This window comes from Centropristis striata, chromosome 16, assembly GCF_030273125.1.
Source record: "Centropristis striata isolate RG_2023a ecotype Rhode Island chromosome 16, C.striata_1.0, whole genome shotgun sequence".
Classification (NCBI taxonomy): domain Eukaryota; kingdom Metazoa; phylum Chordata; class Actinopteri; order Perciformes; family Serranidae; genus Centropristis; species Centropristis striata.
The window spans coordinates 429513-451937 of NC_081532.1; the positions used below are offsets into that span (position 1 = coordinate 429513).

The 22425-nt window shown below is 39.6% G+C and overlaps 2 protein-coding genes across 2 annotated transcripts; one reads left to right on the forward strand and one right to left on the reverse strand.

Moving 5' to 3' along the window:
- Positions 1 to 307: 307 nt before the first annotated feature.
- Positions 308 to 7911, forward strand: tmem234 (transmembrane protein 234). The gene is made up of 5 exons (XM_059352618.1): positions 308 to 615; positions 1730 to 1881; positions 4848 to 4914; positions 5663 to 5755; positions 6049 to 7911. Exons 1-5 carry the CDS (start codon positions 603 to 605, stop codon positions 6156 to 6158), a joined length of 435 nt encoding a protein of 144 aa, XP_059208601.1. The 5' UTR covers positions 308 to 602; the 3' UTR covers positions 6159 to 7911.
- Positions 7912 to 9919: 2008 nt separating this feature from the next.
- dcdc2b (doublecortin domain containing 2B) lies at positions 9920 to 22134 on the reverse strand. The gene is made up of 15 exons (XM_059353453.1): positions 21878 to 22134; positions 19469 to 19756; positions 18888 to 18939; positions 16656 to 16726; positions 16077 to 16208; positions 15852 to 15986; positions 14165 to 14204; positions 14002 to 14067; positions 13157 to 13334; positions 12464 to 12570; positions 12261 to 12365; positions 11153 to 11224; positions 11004 to 11045; positions 10848 to 10913; positions 9920 to 10226 (listed from the first exon to the last, which is right to left on the reverse strand). Exons 2-15 carry the CDS (start codon positions 19744 to 19746, stop codon positions 10164 to 10166), a joined length of 1407 nt encoding a protein of 468 aa, XP_059209436.1. The 5' UTR covers positions 19747 to 19756; positions 21878 to 22134; the 3' UTR covers positions 9920 to 10163.
- Between the last annotated feature and the right edge of the window lie 291 nt (positions 22135 to 22425).

Below are 22425 nucleotides of genomic sequence, written 5' to 3' on the forward strand. Positions count from 1 at the left end.
GGAAAAGAAAAGAAAAGAAAAGAAAAGAAAAGAAAAGAAAAGAAAAGGAAAGGAAAGAAAAGAAAAGAAAAGAAAAGAAAAGAAAAGAAAGGAAAAGAAAAGAAAAGAAAAGAAAAGAAAAGAAAAGAAAAGGAAAGAAAAGAAAAGAAAAGAAAAGAAAAGAAAAGAAAAGAAAAGAAAAGAAAAGAAAAGAAAAGAAAAGAAAAGAAAAGAAAAGAAAAGGAAAGAAAAGGAAAGCAGTGAGGTGAATATTGCTCCTGTTTCCAGTGTTGTTCTTGTTTTTAGTCGCTGCGCCCTCAGCTGGTGGTCTCTGGTACTACAGCGCTGGAAAAGCACCAAGACGCATTCAAGACCACAAGAAATGTTGTAAAATGTTTCAGACTGTCGTCACTAAACCCTGCGGTGCTTTACCTAACTCATTGTAATGAGAAATGAGACCATATACATATATAAACTTAGATGTAAATATGTATATATGTCTCAGTATGAGACAACAATCATGTATCATCAGGCTTCAAACTGTTTATTAATGTCGCCGTTTAGTAACGTCCGCTAACAGCCGGAGCTGGGAGTCCTGAACGCGTCTGTTCTGACTGTTTATCATGGTGACTGTTGGTGAGTTGTAAACAAGCTCCTTTTCTCTCAATAATCAGCAGATTTAACCACATTTTAAACATTTTTTATGTAATATGAGACCGGGTATATACAGCTAAGTATCCCCTTTGTTCTTTTATAGCATTAATCACACAGAACTAGCCCAAACAGATCATATCTAACAGCTAATGCTAATGCTAATGCTAAGGATATGCTGCCTAATGCTCCTTATAGACCAGAAGACTTTGACTTGTTAAAGACTCTGAGTGTAAAACTATCAGATCACATCTAGAGACATTTAGTGTTGAGAGTTTCTAGTCTCACACTGAGACTGTCCATCTATTTACAGACTACAACTAGATTCTTTTAGCAGTTTTACTACTACTTGACTAAAACAAGACACAAAAAAGACCAAAAATGACTAAAACAGAGACACAAAAAGACCAATAATGACCAAAAAAGACACAAAATGGCTAAAAAGTTCACAAAATGACTTAAAAAAAGACACAAAATGACCAAAAATGACACAAAATGACTAAATAAAAGACACTAAAAGAGGAAAAAAAGACACAAAAAGATAAATAAAGACACAAAATAACTAAAAAGACATAAAATGGCCAAAAAAAGACACAAAATGACTAAAAAAAGACACAAAATGACCGAAAAAGACACAAAATGACTAAATAAAAGACACTAAAAGAGCAAAAAAAGACACAGAAAGATCAATAAAGACACAAAATAACTAAAAAGACACAACAAAAGACACAAAATGACCAAAAGAAGACACAAAATGACTAAAAAAAGACACAAGTGGGTGTCTTGGGTTTCATAGTCTTGGGTTTGGATCATAACAAACAGGTTTGATATGATCAAAACCAAGACTAGAAAAGACTGATATGAAACAGATTATAACCTTAAACTGAACCATGGAGATGATCCAGTAAAACTAGATTTATAAAGACTTCCAGCTTCTAGTCTAGATGGGGACATGTGTTGGTGGAAGACCAGAATTAGACACATTTTAACAACACTAGTGTTATTTCTAGATAGTTTGTGAAGTGACAGAGTTGCTGTGTGTGTGTGTGTGTGTGTGTGTGTGTGTGTGTGTGTGTGTGTGTGTGTGTGTGTGTGTTAGTGGAGCTGCTGAGCCTCCTGCTGGTGTCGGTGTTGTGGGGCTGCACCAACCCGTTCCTGAAGAGAGGAACCGAAGGAATAGAGACGGTTCAACACAGGAACAGAGTCCTCCAGCTGCTGGCAGAGATCAGGTTCCTGGTCCTCAACCTCAAGGTAAATACTCTAGTTCCTGGTCCTCAACCTCAAGGTAAATACTCTAGTTCCTGGTCCTCAACCTCAAGGTAAATACTCTAGTTCCTGGTCCTCAACCTCAAGGTAAATACTCTAGTTTATCATCCTCAACCTCAAGGTAAATACTCTAGTTTCTGGTCCTCAACCTCAAGGTAAATACTCTAGTTTCTGGTTCTAAACCTCAAGGTAAATACTCTAGTTCCTGGTTCTAAACCTCAAGGTAAATACTCTAGTTCCTGGTCCTCAACCTCAAGGTAAATACTCTAGTTCCTGGTCCTCAACCTCAAGGTAAATACTCTAGTTCCTGGTCCTCAACCTCAAGGTAAATACTCTAGTTTATCATCCTCAACCTCAAGGTAAATACTCTAGTTTCTGGTCCTCAACCTCAAGATAAATACTCTAGTTTCTGGTTCTAAACCTCAAGGTAAATACTCTAGTTTCTGATCCTCAACCTCAAGGTAAATACTCTAGTTCCTGGTCCTCAACCTCAAGGTAAATACTCTAGTTCCTGGTCCTCAACCTCAAGGTAAATACTCTAGTTCCTGATCCTCAACCTCAAGGTAAATACTCTAGTTCCTGGTCCTCAACCTCAAGGTAAATACTCTAGTTCCTGGTCCTCAACCTCAAGGTAAATACTCTAGTTCCTGGTCCTCAACCTCAAGGTAAATACTCTAGTTCCTGGTCCTCAACCTCAAGGTAAATACTCTAGTTCCTGGTCCTCAACCTCAAGGTAAATACTCTAGTTTCTGGTCCTCAACCTCAAGGTAAATGCTCTAGTTTATGATCCTCAACCTCAAGGTAAATACTCTAGTTTCTGGTCCTCAACCTCAAGGTAAATGCTCTAGTTTATGATCCTCAACCTCAAGGTAAATACTCTAGTTCCTGGTCCTCAACCTCAAGGTAAATACTCTAGTTTCTGGTACTCAACCTCAAGGTAAATACTCTAGTTTCTGGTCCTCAACCTCAAGGTAAATGCTCTAGTTTATGATCCTCAACCTCAAGGTAAATACTCTAGTTCCTGGTCCTCAACCTCAAGGTAAATACTCTAGTTTCTGGTACTCAACCTCAAGGTAAATACTCTAGTTCCTGGTCCTCAACCTCAAGGTAAATACTCTAGTTTATCATCCTCAACCTCAAGGTAAATACTCTAGTTCCTGGTCCTCAACCTCAAGGTAAATACTCTAGTTCCTGGTCCTCAACCTCAAGGTAAATACTCTAGTTCCTGGTCCTCAACCTCAAGGTAAATACTCTAGTTCCTCGTCCTCAACCTCAAGGTAAATACTCTAGTTCCTCGTCCTCAACCTCAAGGTAAATACTCTAGTTCCTGGTCCTCAACCTCAAGGTAAATACTCTAGTTCCTGGTCCTCAACCTCAAGGTAAATACTCTAGTTCCTGGTCCTCAACCTCAAGGTAAATACTCTAGTTTCTGGTCCTCAACCTCAAGGTAAATACTCTAGTTTCTGGTCCTCAACCTCAAGGTAAATACTCTAGTTTCTGGTCCTCAACCTCAAGGTAAGTACTCTAGTTTCTGATCCTCAACCTCAAGGTAAATACTCTAGTTCTTGGTCCTCAACCTCAAGGTAAATACTCTAGTTTCTGGTCCTCAACCTCAAGGTAAATACTCTAGTTTCTGATCCTCAACCTCAAGGTAAATACTCTAGTTCTTGGTCCTCAACCTCAAGGTAAATACTCTAGTTCTTGGTCCTCAACCTCAAGGTAAATACTCTAGTTCCTGGTCCTCAACCTCAAGGTAAGTACTCTAGTTTCTGATCCTCAACCTCAAGGTAAATACTCTAGTTCTTGGTCCTCAACCTCAAGGTAAATACTCTAGTTTCTGGTCCTCAACCTCAAGGTAAATACTCTAGTTTCTGGTCCTCAACCTCAAGGTAAGTACTCTAGTTTCTGATCCTCAACCTCAAGGTAAATACTCTAGTTTCTGATCCTCAACCTCAAGGTAAATACTCTAGTTCTTGGTCCTCAACCTCAAGGTAAATACTCTAGTTTCTGGTCCTCAACCTCAAGGTAAATACTCTAGTTTCTGGTCCTCAACCTCAAGGTAAGTACTCTAGTTTCTGATCCTCAACCTCAAGGTAAATACTCTAGTTCTTGGTCCTCAACCTCAAGGTAAATACTCTAGTTTCTGGTCCTCAACCTCAAGGTAAATACTCTAGTTTCTGATCCTCAACCTCAAGGTAAATACTCTAGTTCTTGGTCCTCAACCTCAAGGTAAATACTCTAGTTTCTGGTCCTCAACCTCAAGGTAAATACTCTAGTTCCTGGTCCTCAACCTCAAGGTAAATACTCTAGTTCCTGGTCCTCAACCTCAAGGTAAATACTCTAGTTTCTGGTCTTAAACCTCAAGGTAAATACTCTAGTTTCTGATCCTCAACCTCAAGGTAAATACTCTAGTTTCTGGTCCTCAACCTCAAGGTAAATACTCTAGTTTCTGATCCTCAACCTCAAGGTAAATACTCTAGTTTCTGGTCCTCAACCTCAAGGTAAATACTCTAGTTTTTGGTCCTCAACCTCAAGGTAAATACTCTAGTTCCTGGTCCTCAACCTCAAGGTAAATACTCTAGTTTCTGATCCTCAACCTCAAGGTAAATACTCTAGTTTCTGATCCTCAACCTCAAGGTAAATACTCTAGTTTCTGGTCCTCAACCTCAAGGTAAATACTCTAGTTTCTGGTCCTCAACCTCAAGGTAAATACTCTAGTTTCTTGTCCTCAACCTCAAGGTAAATACTCTAGTTCCTGGTCCTCAACCTCAAGGTAAATACTCTAGTTTCTGATCCTCAACCTCAAGGTAAATACTCTAGTTTCTGATCCTCAACCTCAAGGTAAATACTCACATCCCTCTTTTTTCTGCCAGTTTGCATGTTGTCTTTATCTTCCATCTAACTGAACTCCTCTTTACTGACCTCCTCCTCCTCGTTGTGTTTCTCCTCAGTACCTGGTGCCGTTCCTCCTGAACCAGAGCGGATCTTTAGTCTACTACTACACACTGTCCACCACAGGTCAGACACTTTAAACTCACACTGTCACTCAATGAGCCAACTGTATAATATTTATATAATATGTAGCATCATGTTGTAGCACTTATCAGTGGTGGACTCGGGGTACAGTGCTAAACTTCCTTCTAGAGTGGTGAAAACAAGAGGAAGTGTCTTATTGGCTGCTCTTTACACATGTAAAAGATATTGGGTGCCCTCTAGGGTTCCCCTTCAAATTATGATGATGTTCCCTCTAGAGCAAGAACATGGCAAACCGAAACAACCAGTTGTGTTTAGCTAATGAGGTGTAGAGGATCCTCTCGCTGCTAGCCGATGAACGGGGAATGAGAAAGAGGCGTTGGTTACATGTAGCGTCGCTATGACAACCAGCTACATGGAGTGGTACTAAGATACAGTCAGAGCTGTTACTGTGACATCCTGCTACAGTGTGTGACGTCGCTAATACAGCAAGCTTTCTTTAACCCATTTAAGGCGGGAAAGCATTCCCGCATTTCTACCATTAAAACCTGTTGTGTTATTCTACCATTAAAGAGGATACGTGGTTTTGTAGTATTTGTAGTTTTTTCCACCTATTTTCGGTCTCTTGGCCAATGAAATGCATCAGAATACATGTGGGAGTGTCCCAATGCATCATGGGACTTTTCCAGAACTTTGAAATCACCAAAAAAAGACACAAAATGAGCAAAAAAAAAGACACAAAATGACAAAAAAAATAATGAATACTAATGAATATTCTCTCTGTCCTCTCCAGAGATGTCTCTAGCCGTCCCAGTGGCCAACTCTCTGTCCTTCCTCTGCACTCTAGTCACTGGGAAGCTACTGGGAGAAAAGATCGGAGGGAAACGTGAGTCACTCATTTTATACTGAAACTACAGAAACAAGTCAGGATGCTCCAAGCTCTGCTGTCAGACATCTTCTGCTTCTGGGACTCATTCAGAGGGTTTCAGGGAACGATTCATCAACGTTACATAAGACAGAAGACATTGTTTGTTTAAATCACATCCAAGATATTAGTGAGCAGTTAATTCCCTCCTCTGCTTTCTCCTCCTCAGAAATACTCCACTGCTTATGTTCTCTATTTAAAGATGTTCTTTTTAAACTCTTTCATATCCTCTCTCTGTTTCTCTGTTTCTGTAGGAGCTGTGTTGGGGATGTTCCTCACCATGTCTGGCATCACTCTGTGTGTGATCAGCTCCATTAATGACACAGAGACCAAGAACCAGAGTCTGAGTCAGGCTGCCAGCTGACCAACAACATTAAACACTGTAAATCATCAGTGACCTGATGATTATTTGGTTTGGAAAAAAATGACAGAAAAATGAGTTAGAAAAGCAGAAAAAATAGATAGAAAAACTAAGTCAGAACATGCTTATTTCTAGATTTAATAAAAAAACAGAAAAGATGAGTCAGAAAAACAGAAAAAAACGTCAGAAAAACTGTGAAAAAAATTGTCAGAAAAGCAAAAAAAAAATGAGACAGTAAAACAGAAAAAAATGAGTCAAAACATGCTTATTTCTAGATTTAATAATCTTAATTTAATAAATCTTGTCAAAGTAAATTATCTGTCCATGCAGCAAGATCATTTCCCTCAGATTTACTGTTTTACCTGGTTTTTAAACACCTTTTATCAGTAGTTTATGCAGCAGGACCAGAGGAGCAGGTTCAGGTCCAGACAGCAGCATCTCTGGAGGGAGAATGGTTCCTAATGAAGCTCAGAGGTCCTCATAGAAACCGTCCAGAGACTCTGCCACCAGGCTTAAGGCTGCTGGTTCATGCAGAGTTCACCAGACCAGATTTATGACGCTCCTATAGAAGTTCCTGTTGTTAACTTTCCTTTAAGCTCTGCCGTCCCACCATGAGACAGAGAAACCATAGAGATGAGGCTGCTGTCTGAACGGACCAGTTAGCTGGTCCTCCTGGTTTATGGGGACGTTTTACTGCCATCTGTCCTCTGAGAGAGACAGAGACTCATATTTATTTATCTCAGGATAAAGAAGCTTTCATTCACTTCTTGTCCTGCTGCCTTAGTATCGGCATGTTTTACTGAGTTAGATCAACCACTGAAGCACTTTTCCTCCAGTTAAATACAAAAAATATCCTGTTTAGAGCTGCAACAATTATTCTATTAATGGAACAATAATCGATTATTAAATTAATCATCAACTATTCTGATAATCCAATAATTGGTTTGATCAGTTTTTTAAAGACAATCAATCCAAATTCTGTGATTTCAGCTTCTTCAATGTGAATATTTCTGGTTTCTTTGTTCCTTTATGACAATAAACTGAATATCTCTTTGGTTTGTGGACAAAACAAGAGATTTGAGGACAAAATCTTGTGGTTTGGAAACACTCTGATATTTTTAGTCATTTTGTCTTTTTTAGGTCATCTTGTATCTTTTTGGTGATTTTTGGTGTCTTTTTTTAGTCATTTTGTGTCTTTGTCTCTTTTTTGGGGATTTTTTGTGTCTTTTTTTGTCATTTTGTGTCTTTGTCTCTTTTTTGGGGATTTTTTGTGTCTTTTTTTCGGTCATTTTGTGTCTTTGTCTCTTTTTCGGGGATTTTTTGTGTCATTTTTTTTGTCATTTTGTGTCTTTATGTGTCTTTTTTCGGTCATTTTGTGTCTTTTGATGTCATCTTGTGGTTTGGGAAACACTCATTGATATTTTTATACTTTTTTTTCAGCAAACAACTAGATTAATGGTTTAAATAATCAACAGATTAATCCATAATGAAAATAATCGTTAGTTGCAGCCCTAAAAATTACCCAACAAATGGAAATTTCTGTAAATGTCTGTGATGTTTTTATTTCCATCAGTTTGGTGTAAACGAGCTTCATCGTTTCACAGATTTCAGGAATAAGAGAAATGTTTTTGTGATATATTTTTATTTATTGTCACAGTATTTAATGGATACAAAACACTGTAAAGAGACTTTATGTTCATCCGTCCAGCTTGTGATGCTGCTCATATTTTATTAATAAATTGTTGGCAAAACACGACTCTTCATGTTATGATTTCTGCAAATCAAAAATACATTCAGGCTTAAAATATCCCAAAAATATTGTTTCTTATGTACATATTGTAAATGGAATAAAACACAACATCTTTATTAAAAGTATAACAACATCATAAACACAATAAAATATGTTTATTGTTCTAGAGATCATGACAGTTTGTTCTTTAATATCTCAGCTGGCTCACGTTTTGTTTTCTAGAAGAGAACAACATGAATTAAAGGTACTATGTGACGTTTTAGAGAATCCTTATTGATGATGTCACTGGTAAATAAACAGCATTTATAAAGTGATTTTCAGACTCAGAGAGGACAAACAGCTGTTTATCTCTGAGATAAAGAGGCTTCATGACTTCTTGTGCTGCTGCCTGGAATCAGGATTTCCTCCAGTTAAATAAAGAAAAGAGAAACTTTCTGTAAATAATAACTCCGTATCTCAGAATGAGAAACATTCCCAACAGTCAAGTGATTATTCTGAGAAAATTTCTCAATATTTTATGATAAACTTCGTCTTTATTTTCCCAAACTGAGTCATTATTTTATGCTACAAAGCAGCAGTGGAAGAAGTATTCAGATCCTTTATTTACTGCAGTAAAAGTACTAATACACACTGTGAAATGACTCCACTACAGTAAAAGTACTAAAACTTGGACTTTTTGTGACGATGTAACAACTTCTTTCTTTCCTCTCTTTTACTATTATTTATGTATTGTATCTGTTGTGTTTATGTGCTCAGTTTAATCATTTTATACAGACTAAATATGTCTAAATATCTAAATATTGTTTAGTTTATTTGGTTTAATGTGACCGTTGTTTGTTCTGAATATTATATAAATCTAAATCTACAACATGTTTAACGTACCCTGATATAAATATATATATATATACATATATTTGTATATATATAAATGTTAGGTGCCAGAGGAGTGTTTATGTGTGTTTGTGGCTCTCCTCCTCTCTGTTCTCAGGTGTTAACAGCTGATTGGATCCACCTGTGGAGCCAATCAGAGGAGGTGCGTTTAGGGGTACGGTCGAATAGTCCAATAAAATCAGCTCCTAAGTCCTTTCCTAACCACTTTTCCTTAACCTCAATGGAAAACGTCACAAGGTCAAGGAAAGATGAGAAGGAGAGTTCATGAGGAGTTAGGAGAAGACGATGGCGGTGTTTAGAGAATCCGACTGCACTTACACTCAGTCTACGTCATCACGCCACGGCCAATGTTGACCGGTCGGCCTTATATGCTGCTACCGCAAGGAATTGTGGGACGGCATTACCTCCTTTCCTTTGGTAAAGGATGGTCCGGTGTATCCTATGCTAAAGGAGATACTAAAGGAAGCATTGAAGCTCCTTTCCTTAACAGTTAGAGAATTCCAACAGCTCTTATCATGGCGGCTACGATAATACTTCCGGGTCATTTCACTCAGTTAGGAAGGTTCCTAAGCAAATTTGACTATTCGACCGCAGCCCAGGTGTTCAGGCTGAAATAGGACCGTTCTGAGGATCACGGCGGCCATCTTGTTTCTGTTCTCTGTCTGTGAGACTGATGTTTGTGTTCTTGGATGTTTAAAATCCGACTTGTTAGTGGTGTTAGTGGTGGTGAGGCTGGACCAGGTGAGTTGGGGTTCCTGTATATTTTACATCACGTACGATATTTTCTGTTACTCCATTGGTTTGTTAGTTTATTGGTTTATTGGTTGAGCCACCCCTGTATTGTTCTGAAAAGCCTTTTTTGTAGGGAAGTTAGTTCGGCCTTTTGTTTGTTTGTTTGTTTGTTTGTTTTCTTCACAGCTAGTTCAGATCGGCCTTCTTTTGTTATATTTGTTTAACTTTCTTTTGGCCCAATCACTGGTCCATCCTCCTCCACCTGAGTGTCTTTCTGCTGTTGTTCATAAAATAAATCATCATTGTTCACATCACTTTTGACTTTGTTTGATTTTCTGATTGTTGTTATTGTCTGCTGGTTGGTTTGGTCAGTGGACGTAACAAAATATATATATATATATATCTATCGTTTGTCCCTCTGTTGTTTCTGTTTACACATCAATAAAAATATGAAACACAAAGCTATTAATCCATATAAATGTCATGACATAGTACCTTTAATGTTGTTGTTTGGCTCATCAGCACAGTTAGAAGTTCTACCTTTTTACTAAAACATTCATTTCTCCGTACAGGTCGTCATAATAATAATAATAATAATAATAATAATAATAATAATCATGTGGTGTTGTGATGACTCAGCGGTTTTCCTCGTCATGATTCTGTTCTGCTGTTAGTGACGAGGCGACGTGTTGATTCTCCTGTTATATAAAATATTATAACAAGTAAATGAAAAAGCACATTTAACGTTAGGCCTGTTAGAGTGACGACAGAGAGAGAAACACAGGTCTAAAACCAGATCAAACAGTAAATCTAAAGGTCTAAAACCAGATCAAACAGTAAATCTAAAGGTCTAAAACCAGATAAAACAGTAAATCTAAAGGTCTAAAACCAGATCAAACTGTACATCTAAAGGTCTAAAACCAGATCAAACAGTAAATCTAAAGGTCTAAAACCAGATCAAACAGTAAATCTAAAGGTCTAAAACCAGATCAAACAGTAAATCTAAAGGTCTAAAACCAGATCAAACAGTAAATCTAAAGGTCTAAAACCAGATCAAACAGTAAATCTAAAGGTCTAAAACCAGATCAAACAGTAAATCTAAAGGTCTAAAACCAGATCAAACAGTAAATCTAAAGGTCTAAAACCAGATCAAACAGTAAATCTAAAGGTCTAAAACCAGATAAAAACCAGATAAAACATTAAATCTGAGGGAAATGATCTTGGTTATCTGCTTTTTATCTGTTTTTTATCAGTTTTTATCTGTTTTTTATCAGTTTTTATCTGTTTTTTTCAGTGTTTAGTGACGTGTATAATCTCACCTCCTCCTCTTCCTCGTTGTTCCTCTGAGATGACGAAGGTCTTGACGTCTTCTTCAGCTCCGAGTCCTTTCAGAATAAGAGACACGTTGAATTCTGACTAAATGCTTTTTGTTCGTGTTCTTCAATAGAAGCTTTTGATGGAGTGTGTTTCTGTACCGTTATTTCTGTCTTTTCTGTCTGTTTCACAACATCTTGAGTCTGTTACAGGACAGAAATATCATAATCTGATCCCACGTATAACAACTAATCTCTCTTCTGTGTTATTGTTATATAAATGTAACCACCCACTCATATTCATACTGTACCTGATCTGCTTTCAGCTCCTGTGGGTGTTCTCTCCCATTCTGCTGCTCACTTTCTATAATTTGTGGATATCTCTTCAGAAAAACAGAAATGGATTCATGCAGAAAACATCACACACGTCTCATATTTAACAGCCGACAGTCTTTAATCAAGCAAACGCAGCACAGATACATAAATTAACTTTCTCATCTAGACTATCAGGATCCATCTCTTTTTTTAATCATTCCCTCAATTTATTTCCACTTACGATGCAGAAAAAATGTCCTATAATGTGCTTCAGAGTGAATGAATGTAAAGGATATTAGTTTCCCATTTATTCACTTAGATAAGAAGCTAATAAATTAAAATTAACCGTCTGGAGTCCATGGAAGCAGCGGAGCTCTTTGACTTCTTCACGACTTTATATAGTATATTGTATATTGTTAAATGTCTTTTTATATTAGATTGTTTATTTTTTATCTTTTCCTAAAAGGGAAATGTTTTTGTGTGCAATTTTTGTGGTCGGCTGGAACAAAGAAATGTCCCCGCTGAGGGATTAATAAAGTAAAATCTAATCTAATCTAATATAATCTTTCTTTTGGCTTTTACACAAGTTTCCATGTCCAATTTAATGCATCAAATCTTTTTCAGCAAAGGTTAAAAAAACACCTCGACCAAGTGTAGTAACATGATTTTAATTACGTTTTTGGAGAGATTTTTCAGATTTTGTGTTTTTTGTAATTTTTTCACGTTTGTGTTTTTTTGTAATTTTTGTGTGTGCTCTGTGTGTTTTGGGGTTTTTATTTTTTATTTTTTGTGTGTTTTGTGTGTTTCTTGTGTGGTTTTTATGCGTTTGTGTGTTTTTTGTAATTTTTGTGGGTTTTTTTGTAATTTTTTAAACTTTTTTGTGGGTTTTTTGTGTGTGTTCTGTGTTTCTGTGTGTTTTTTGTATTTTTTTAGTGTGTTTCTTATGTGTTTTTAATTTGTGTTTTTGTGTGTGTGTGTGTGTGTGTGTGTGTGTGTGTGTGTGTGTGTGTTTTGTATTTTTAAAATGTTGATCCAGTCAAAATGACTTGATAATAATGAGGTTGAGCCCCAAACTCTAAAGGGTTAAACTGGTCTGATTGGTACCTGCTGGTTGTTCTGCTGGTTGTTCTGCTGGTTGTTCTGCTGGTTGTTCTGAAGAGGATCTCTGTGGTTGTTCAGCTCCTCGTCCTCCACTGTTTCTGCAGCTCTCTTTACAGAGAACACGAGACACACATTCATTTCATTTCCTCTGATGAGGTGATGATGATGATGATGATGAGGTGATGAAGCTGAAAGGTGTGTCTCACCTGGTCGACAGGAAGCTCCGTCTCTGTGTTTTCATCCTCGTGGACCTCCTCTGCTCCTCGTACCTCCTCTCTCCTCCTCCGTCCTCTTTTAAACACGCTGGGCTTGACTGGAACCAAACAACTCATTAAAGTCACTAAGTCATTAAAGGCCTGTCACCATAACGATATATTAGGATGATACAGGATCATCTCAATAAATCAGAATATGATGAAAAGTCCACTTCAGTAGTTCAAGTCAACCAAGTATTGAGTCCTATAGATGACAGACTGTTCAGAGGAAACATTTACATATTAAACAGACTTTATAAAATTTTGTCTTTTGTGTTCAAATTTTGAGATAAAAGTAAAACTAATAAAAACTCAACTAAAACTAATAAAAACACTAAAAATAAGCATTTTCCAAAAAAGAAAAACTAATTACAAATAGCAAACTCACTCTAAAAACTCATTAAAACTAACTAAGAATTTGAGAACAAAAGATCCCAACGAAATTAAAACTAAAACTGATGAAAAATCCAAAACTATTATAACTTTGGTTTGGAAGAGATTGATTAATAATGTTTTGAGAAGATATTAACTTTATCTGTCAATAATAAATCACATTGTCACAATCATTTCATGGAAAGAGGTAAAAAAACATTTGATTCCAACTTCATGGTTGACTGTGTTTCTATGTGAGTTTGTAACCCTGACCAGATCTGTGGGTGAGTGGAGGTCTGGACATGTTGATGCTCCTGTTGGTGCTCCTGTTGTGGAGGATCTTGGCCGGTCTGGAGAAGAAGGAGGAGTCGTCTGCTCCTCCTCTCCTCTGCTGAGCAGCTGGAGGAGGTGCAGCTTCGTCTCCTGTCGACTTCACTCTCCGACCGTCTGACTGGAATAGATTCATACGACTGAATAAGCATCTTTTCATTTACAGGCAGAAACATCCAGATTCTCTCTGGTGGTCTGAATGTGTTTGACAGATCAGCAGTCTTATTATACACTCACCGACCATTTTATCAGCTAGCAGGGTGTACCTAATAAAGTGGTGCTGTGGTCTTCTGCTGCTGTAGCCAGTGGTGGATGAGGTCATATACCAACCTTTTGTCACATTTAATAATATGATATAATATATATATATATATATATATATATTAACAATATAATAATTCGCCACAGGGTGATAAACTTTAGTTCACAATCTACAACAATTTCAGCCTGCTTCAGTGAGATTTATAACCCATTTAACCCTGTAATCTTAGCCCTTTACCTTCTGTAATCTCAAAGAGAAAGTTATACGTTCCATACTGTATATGTCATTTATTATATTTTTCCAAAGGTTCAGGGTGGGCGGTTCTCTAAGAAGTCAGCGTATGCACTGCAAGTTCTTATTTTAAGTGTTCAACATGCTTATTTCTAGATTGAACTATCTTAATTTAATAAATCTTGTCAAGGTAAATTATCTGTCCATGCATGAAGATAATTTCCCTCAGATTTACTGTTTTATCTGGTTTTAGACTAAACACCTTTTTTATTAGTGTGGCGGATAGTCTGTTTACCTCTGGGGAGTCTAGGAGAGCCGAGTCACTGTACTGGTCTTCTGGTCCACTTCCTGCCTTCCTGTTCTAACAGAAACACATCAGACAGCTGTCAATCAATCATTCCTGACATGATGCTAATAAACTGACTGCAGAGAGAGTTTACTGTATTAACTGAAGGTACCTCATTTCTCCTGAACAGCCTTCTCTTTCCCGCATAATATCTTCAAAAAACATAGTGTTAGAGATGAATAAAATTAGCAGTAATCTCCATTATGACCTTTAGTAAAATGCTGCTTGGAAATGTATTTAGCAAAGCATAAAACACACATATTATATGCCAGGCACAGCACACAGAAATAAGGAGTATCAACAGAAAGGACATACTGATAACGCTTTGCACATAATCACATATTTGAGGGCAAGCAGATGAAACACTGAAGCACTGTTGCTGCTAATTCAAATTAATATTCAAAATAATTCAAGGCCACGGGCCCAGGTGGAGATAGGCACTGATGAACACTAGACACGGTAACGGGCCCAGGTGGAGACAGGCACTGACTAACACTAGACAAGGTAACGGGCCCAGGTGGAGACAGGCACTGACTAACACTAGACAAGGTAACGGGCCCAGGTGGAGACAGGCACTGACCAACACTAGACAAGGTAACGGGCCCAGGTGGAGACAGGCACTGACTAACACTAGACAAGGTAACGGGCCCAGGTGGAGACAGGCACTGACTAACACTAGACAAGGTAACGGGCCCAGGTGGAGACAGGCACTGACCAACACTAGACAAGGTAACGGGCCCAGGTGGAGACAGGCACTGACCAACACTAGACAAGGTAACGGGCCCAGGTGGAGACAGACACTGACCAACACTAGACAAGGTAACGGGCCCAGGTGGAGACAGACACTGACCAACACTAGACAAGGTAACGGGCCCAGGTGGAGACAGGCACTGACCAACACTAGACAAGGTAATGGGCCCAGGTGGAGACAGACACTGACCAACACTAGACAAGGTAACGGGCCCAGGTGGAGACAGACACTGACCAACACTAGACAAGGTAACGGGCCCAGGTGGAGACAGGCACTGACCAACACTAGACAAGGTAACGGGCCCAGGTGGAGACAGGCACTGACCAACACTAGACAAGGTAACGGGCCCAGGTGGAGACAGACACTGACCAACACTAGACAAGGTAACGGGCCCAGGTGGAGACAGGCACTGACCAACATTAGACAAGGTAACGGGCCCAGGTGGAGACAGGCACTGACTAACACTAGACAAGGTAACGGGCCCAGGTGGAGACAGGCACTGACTAACACTAGACAAGGTAACGGGCCCAGGTGGAGACAGGCATTGAACAACACTAGACAAGATACAGAAGGCTGCTGTTAGCTTTTTCCTTCCACAGGGCGCTGACCGGAAGCTGAAGCACCAAGAGGCTAGGACTAGCCTGCGTGCCAATGCCGAGTCTAAACCATGGTGCTGCCCCAACAGATTTGACCAACCTGATAGTCTTCACATTTACATTATAAAACTCTGTAAAAGTAAGTTAGGTATCCTTCTCTGGGAGGTGGTTACAGCTAACTGCTTAGCAGCCTGTGATTTCTGAACAGATAAGGTCCATGTACATGCTTACTCTTTCATTATTGTTTTAAATAAATAGTCAAAAGGATTTTACTCTCCTCTCATCTGTTCTGCACAAAAACAAACTCTAACAATAGAAAAGATAAAAGTGAACGGTATTCATCTGGTTCCTGACTGACAATCATTTCATTCAAAGAGCAGAGCAGTCGTATGAACGGTCATAAACACAGTTCTTTGTGCTCCGTCACAGAGGACCTTGGCTAACAACAATACCTCTCTGTAGCTTTTGAAACCAGCAGCTCCACATATGGGAGTTTCTTGAACCTCTCAGTTCCCACGGCAACGTAGCAGCTTCCAGTCTCCAGCTCCACCGCTGAGGACACGGTGGCTCCTTCCAGAGAGCACAGCCTGATGAAGACAGTTAAAGGGTTAAAGGAGGCGTTTGCTGGCCTTCTCTTTGTATTCAGCAGAATGTTTGTGTGTCTTAGTGATTCTGACCTGCGAACAGCTCCGGTCCGTAAGCTGACCTTCTCTGAGACCAGACTCAGGATCTGCTCCAGCTGCTGCTGCATGCTCCGAGGAATGATGAAGCGGAACGGTGGACACAGGAGATCTCCATTACGGAAAACGCTACACAGACAGGATAGTTTAACAGTTATTCTCAATAATTCACAGCCATAATATGAGCACTGTGACAGTTATTGTTGCTCTGGCCATGATGGGAGACAAAAACTACAATGCTGTTTCTGAGGAAGAAAGATGTAATATGCAGGATTATGTTCCACTCAAGATGAAATTTATAATTTGGTGAAGCTCTGTCTTTTTCATTTAGCGCAACAACATCAGATCAAAGATTTTATTTGTTCAAAAACCTCAAAATCCTGCAGATCGGGTGATCCAGGGCAGGTTCTTCCAGAGCCACAAAGACCTGGTCCCCTTTGTTTGTGAGTCTAGTTTTAGGGGTTTTGAGTCTAGTTTTAAATCTCAATATACAAGCACAGTCCATTAACATTTCTCTTAGACATTAGCTAAATATGCAGTGATAATGTGTGTGTGCATGCCGTGTGTCCAACTCACTGTATAATACAAGGCAGAGGAATCACCTTCCTCCATTTGGCTGAAACATTCGGCCTCTGAGCTGCTTTGGCCTGCAGAACACATTCAGAAAATCAAATGCACGGCACTGCAAAACATCATAATTGTGTCATTTTCTCAGCAATATTGAAAATCAGTTTTACGTTACACATTCCCTAAATTACACAGCACACTGATCCATCCCAGACGGATCAGTGATCCTACAGCCGATGTGTAATAATTACTGGCTAAATATTCTGCTCATGTCAGCTGAAGAGCTGCAGCCACGGCAACAGACGTCACTTCAACTCTCCTTCAGCGTATTCATATTCAGATCTGAGCTGCTGTCAGCACACATCAATGAAACATGGAGCCTGTAGTGTCTGTAGCTGCTGAATCAATCAGCTCAGAGCAACCAGATATTGATAATCTTCCCTTATTGTTTTTACTGTGAAGTGGAGAGTTTAATGCGTTTACACACTGCAAAAAGCCACCTCTCAAAAACAAGAAAAAAAGTACAAAAAATAGGTGTATTTTGCTTAAAAAATAGCAAAATTATCTGCCAACAGAACAAGAACATTTGTCTTGTCAAGACTTTCCAAAACAAGTAAAAAAATCTAATGTCAATGAAGCCACAAATACCTTAGAATTAGTGTATTCTAACTAATAACAAGGGCATTTTTTTATTGTTGTTGTTAAATGTTTCATGTTTAATGTTGAAAGACACAAAATGACTAAAAAAGACACAAAATAACTGTTGATATTCTAGTTTCCAGCATGTATTTACTCAGTATAGGTGATAAAATCTCAGTAACAAGCTGTAATATCTGATTTAGATCATTAAGGATCAAAACACTTCAAACAAGTCAAACAGTCTAAAATAAAAACTGCTGACTAAGGAGAACGATCTGATCAGAATAAATAATCAGATATCCCCTTGATCTGAGATATTTAACCTTATTAAGAGTTCAGTTTTTGCAGCATGGAGCCTGTAGATGTCTGTAGCTGGACTGAATCAATCAGCTGAGAGCAGCCAGACATTGATCATCTTCCCTGATTGTTTTTAGTGTGAAGTGGAGAGTTGAATGCGTTGACAGTGTCTGAGGAGGTGATTGGACATCAGGCGTGCCCAGACATGCTGATGACTCTTTGTTTCACCGGCTGAATCAAACTAATCTCACATACGGACGGACACACTTCACTTCCTGCATCGCTGCACAGCAACCACAACACCTCACACTCTGAACCAGACCAGTCTTCTCTCCAGATGGCAGAAACCCAAAACACACACAGCTCCTCTCTGATCCTTTTATTTCAGTGTTTCAGAAAAGTAACACGGCAAAACACATGAAGCTCACCAAGTATTTTCTTCTTCTATCTAGCAATAGTATCTTAATTGTCTTGTTTTGAATATAATTTATCTACTGACCATAGCTTTGTGTGCTTATTTAATTATCTTATTATTTAAAGAGTTGTTTTTCAGGATTGACATTGTGAGCTTTTTCATGCTTTTCATTCTATTCAACTGTTGAATATGATGAGTTTTTACCTAAAATATTGGCTCCAGTTGAGAGTTTTAGTTGCATGTAGGTTAAATGTTATTTCAAAAGCATGTTCTATCACCAAAACATGCTTGTTTCAAGTATTTCTGGCTTATTTTAATGTTACTACAGTCGGGCTTTTAAAGCCACAATTGCTCAAAATAAGTATTTGCATTTATTTTAAGACATCATTGGTTTTTCCAAAAATGACCAAAAAAGATCTGATCTCTGATGATCTCCAGCTGTAATTAGTGAAGCAAATGTCACATTAGACATTTAAAGGGCACCATGTACGTAATAAAGACTGGCTGACAGACAGCTCAATCATTAACTATTTGTTTCCGCTCATTTACATGACGACCAGTGACTTCATGCTCAGTGAGATCAAAGGTTGAATCTAATAACTGACGCTAACAGAACACCGTGTCGTCACGTCTCCAGGCAGATATGAGCTGTTGGAAAACCCTTCAGTCGTTTTCATGGTTTGGCAGCAGTTCAAAAGGATCCAGTAGATAAGAGTCCAGTCTGGTGGAGCATTCCTGCTGGTTAGACTGGGATTAACCAGTGGTTCAGGGCTCTGCTGTGGTTCTTAAAGGGGACACACTGGGTCCATTTTAAGACTCACACTGCATGAAGCAAAAACAATTTGGGACCTTTAAAAGAAAACCATCCACATGAAAAAATAAAAGCATACCTGGGTTTCTTCTCGGGCTGCAGGCTGCTTTTTTGTTCTTCCATTGAGGTAACTGCACATGAAAAACAACAGATAGGACGAAGAAAAACCTTTGTATGTATGTGAGAATTAATTCTTAATTCATCCACTATCATTTAAGACCAGAACGCCTCCTATTAACCCCTTAAAACCCACCTGCCAGATGATCAATGGGGGTTAGAGTGAAAAAACGTGTTGTTTGCTTGAACTGATATACTTTCAGTTGTGTTGCTAGCCACATACTAAACTAGAGAATATTACCTTTCAAATGAAGCTTCATACAGTCATGGAAAAAAGTATTAGACCTCCTTGTTTTCTTCAGTTTCTTGTTTAACAAAAGTAGCTTGTTTTCTTGATAATAAACAAAATCTTTATGAATAAAACCATGTTAAATGTCTAGATATCAGCCCTTAAATTAAACTCTTGTCAGCTGAATTTTGGCCTTTTGTTACAAGCTTTGGCTCAAACATTTTATTACCTCTAACACAGCAGGTGGATTTAAAGAGCTTAAAACTTAAAAATAGTTTCTTATATGAACACAGTGAATGTTTTGTGGTACTCACTCCAGCTTCTTGAACCTCTCGAAGCCAGCAGCGACGTACTGGGCTCCAGTCTGGAGCTCCTGGAGCTCTGAGACCCTGTGGCCCCGTCTGGGGGTGTACAGGGTCCTGACGGCCAGCGGGGCCCCGATGTTCTGTGTCACCTCGGTCAGAAAGGCCTCCATGGAGGTCACCTGCCGCTGGTTCACCACAAACCTGCGTCCGCTGTGGTAGGGGTCTCCGTTCCTGTAGACCACCACACTCTTCACTGGAGGCAGCAGACAGGAGCTGCTGGACGCCATCTGACACAAACTGTCACACAAACACATTTCAATTATTAATCACGCTAAAATAAATCTGTTAGATTAGACACCTTCTCTAAGTATTGGTTTCCATCTGCCCCTCTGTTTAACCCATAAGAACCCAGACCCAGAAATCCTAAATGGAAAATTATAGGGGATATACAACAGACTCCTCCAAGAATCGCCACCTCATCGCGGTGGAGGGTTTGTGTGCTCCAGTGATCCTGGGAGCTGTGTTGTCGGGAGGAAGGGATCCGGTTTGGTGACCTTAGAATTACATCTCTGCTTTTTTGCAGATGATGTGGTTCTTTTGGATTCATCAGACCGGGACCTCCAGCACTCACTGGGGCGGTTTGCAGCCGAGTGCGAATCGGTTGGGATGAGAGTCAGCACCTCCAAGTCTGAGGCCATGGTTCTCTGGGTGAAAACGGTGGACTGCCCCCTCTGGGTGGAGAGAGGTACTGCCCCCTCTGGGTGGAGACAGGTACTGCCCCCTCTGGGTGGAGACAGATACTGCCTCCTCTGGGTGGAGACAGGTACTGCCCCCTCTGGGTGGAGACAGATACTGCCTCCTCTGGGTGGAGACAGGTACTGCCCCCTCTGGGTGGAGACAGGTACTGCCCCCTCTGGGTGAGACAGGTACTGCCCCCTCTGGGTGGAGAGAGGTACTGCCTCAAGAGAAGGAGTTCCAGTATCTGGGGGTCTTGTTCAGCAGTGAGGGTAGAACGGAGCGTGAGATGGACAGGCGGTTTGGTGCAGCGTCAGCAGTGATGTGGTCGTTGTACCGGACCGTCGTGGTGAAGAAGGAGCTGAGCCTGAAGGCAAAGCTCTGGATTTACCGCTCCATCTACGCTCCAACTCTCACCTATGGTCATGAGCTTTGGGTAGTGACCAAAGAACCAGATCACGGATACAAGCGGCTGAAATGAGCTTCCTCCGTAGAGTGGCTGGGCTCAGCCTTAGAGATAGGGGGAGGAGCTCAGACATCCGGAGGGAGCTCGGAGTAGAGTCGCTGCTCCTTCTCCTCTAAAGGAGCCAGCTGAGGAGGTTTGGGCATCTGGTAAGGATCCTCCCGGGCGCCTCCCGTTAGAGGAGTTCCAGGTCCAACTGGTAGGAGGCCCCGGGGAAGACCCAGAACACGGTGGAGGGATTATATCTCTCTCCTGGCCTGGGAACGCCTCGGGGTCCAGGAGGAGCTGGACGTTGTGGCTGGGAGAGGGACGTCTGGAACGCCCTGCTTAGCCTGCTGCCCCCGCGACCCGGCCCCGGATAAGCAGACGAGAATGGATGGATATACAACAGACCAAGTGGACCACATAGAACACATTTATGATGTTTTAAAGAAAAAAATTCTACCCCTAAATGTCAAAGATCTGATATAAACGACACATTGGGTGTTTATGGTTTCTATGTTTATGATACTTCTTATTTTAAATGAACTAGACACAATTTCTGCTTACAGAAATACAACTTTGCCTTTTTCTTTGCATCTCCACAACATTTCTCAAAATTGTGGCATTAATAGTGCTGTTTAACAATACATTATTTTTCAGATTTGTTTTAAAGTAACAAAATAAGAATAAATCAATAATAAATAAAAACACCATTTGCCTTTTTGTTTGTATCTCCAAATCATAATCGTGACTTTAATAGTACTACTAATATTTAATGGTAAAATCCTTTTAAATGGTAAAATCTTTAATTTATGCAGCATTTATAAAGTATTTTCTTGTCAATTATATGGCAGAACAGTGTTTCTATTGATGGAAAAACGTATTTTTACGGTAAAATATGGAATAAAATGTCAATCTTAAACGTGAAATCAACAGTGTTAATATAATTTTACCGTAATATAAGAAAAAGTTGCACCGTATTTATCACGGTAAAGTTCTGCTGGTTTTTACCATAAAAACAACAGGTTTTTTTCAGTGCAGTAACCCAAAATTCTCTCCACATACATATAATTTATAAACATAGAGCTGCATTTACTGACCGTCTCCCTGCACGAGTTACACAAACTCACACACACACACACACACACACACACACACACACACACACACACACACACACACACACACACACACACACACACACACATTCTCCAGGTGACATTAATAGAAACACTCACTCAGCCCGTTGATGAAGATGAAGATGGTAGAACTGGATCTAAAGGTGAAGATCAGTCTGGTGTTGTTGTCGTCCCTCTGGACTCCTTCTGCTCTCTATCCCCGAACACACACACACACACACACACACACTGGTGGACTGAGTATTTTCTGGTTGCCATGGCAGCGAGGCCAGCAGTGACTGGCTTTGTGGGCCAAACCATCGACAGCAACCACAACAAAAGAGACAGACAGACAGACAGACAGCGTGTTGAAGGCTGAATCAATAATGTCACCTCCACACCACTTTTCTGCTTTTTACAAGAAATAATTGCCAAATTTATCATGCATATTAGGATTATATTAGCAAGTGGAAAGACCAGCAGGTGATGGAAACATTATTGGAATTCCTCAAGTGACATTTAAAGTAAAAATTTAGGAGCAGGACAGTGTTATTTTTGCTCTTAAATGAAATGACTTTTCATAATATTTTATTTTTATAACAGTGGACGGTGTACAGTTATGTATAAACAGACATTTTTGTAGTTTTCCGTATGCCAAAAGTATACAA

Coding starts and splice junctions, on each gene's coding strand:
- tmem234 (XM_059352618.1), top strand. Junction 4,915..5,662: donor CTACACACTGTCCACCACAG/GTCAGACACTTT, acceptor TGTCCTCTCCAG/AGATGTCTCTAGCCGTCCCA. Junction 5,756..6,048: donor AGAAAAGATCGGAGGGAAAC/GTGAGTCACTCA, acceptor CTGTTTCTGTAG/GAGCTGTGTTGGGGATGTTC.
- dcdc2b (XM_059353453.1), bottom strand. CDS start 19,746: ATGGCGTCCAGCAGCTCCTGTCTGCTGCCTCCAGTGAAGAGTGTGGTG. Junction 12,571..13,156: donor TCCACTCACCCACAGATCTG/GTCAGGGTTACA, acceptor GTTTGGTTCCAG/TCAAGCCCAGCGTGTTTAAA. Junction 10,914..11,003: donor CAGAAAAGACAGAAATAACG/GTACAGAAACAC, acceptor TTATTCTGAAAG/GACTCGGAGCTGAAGAAGAC.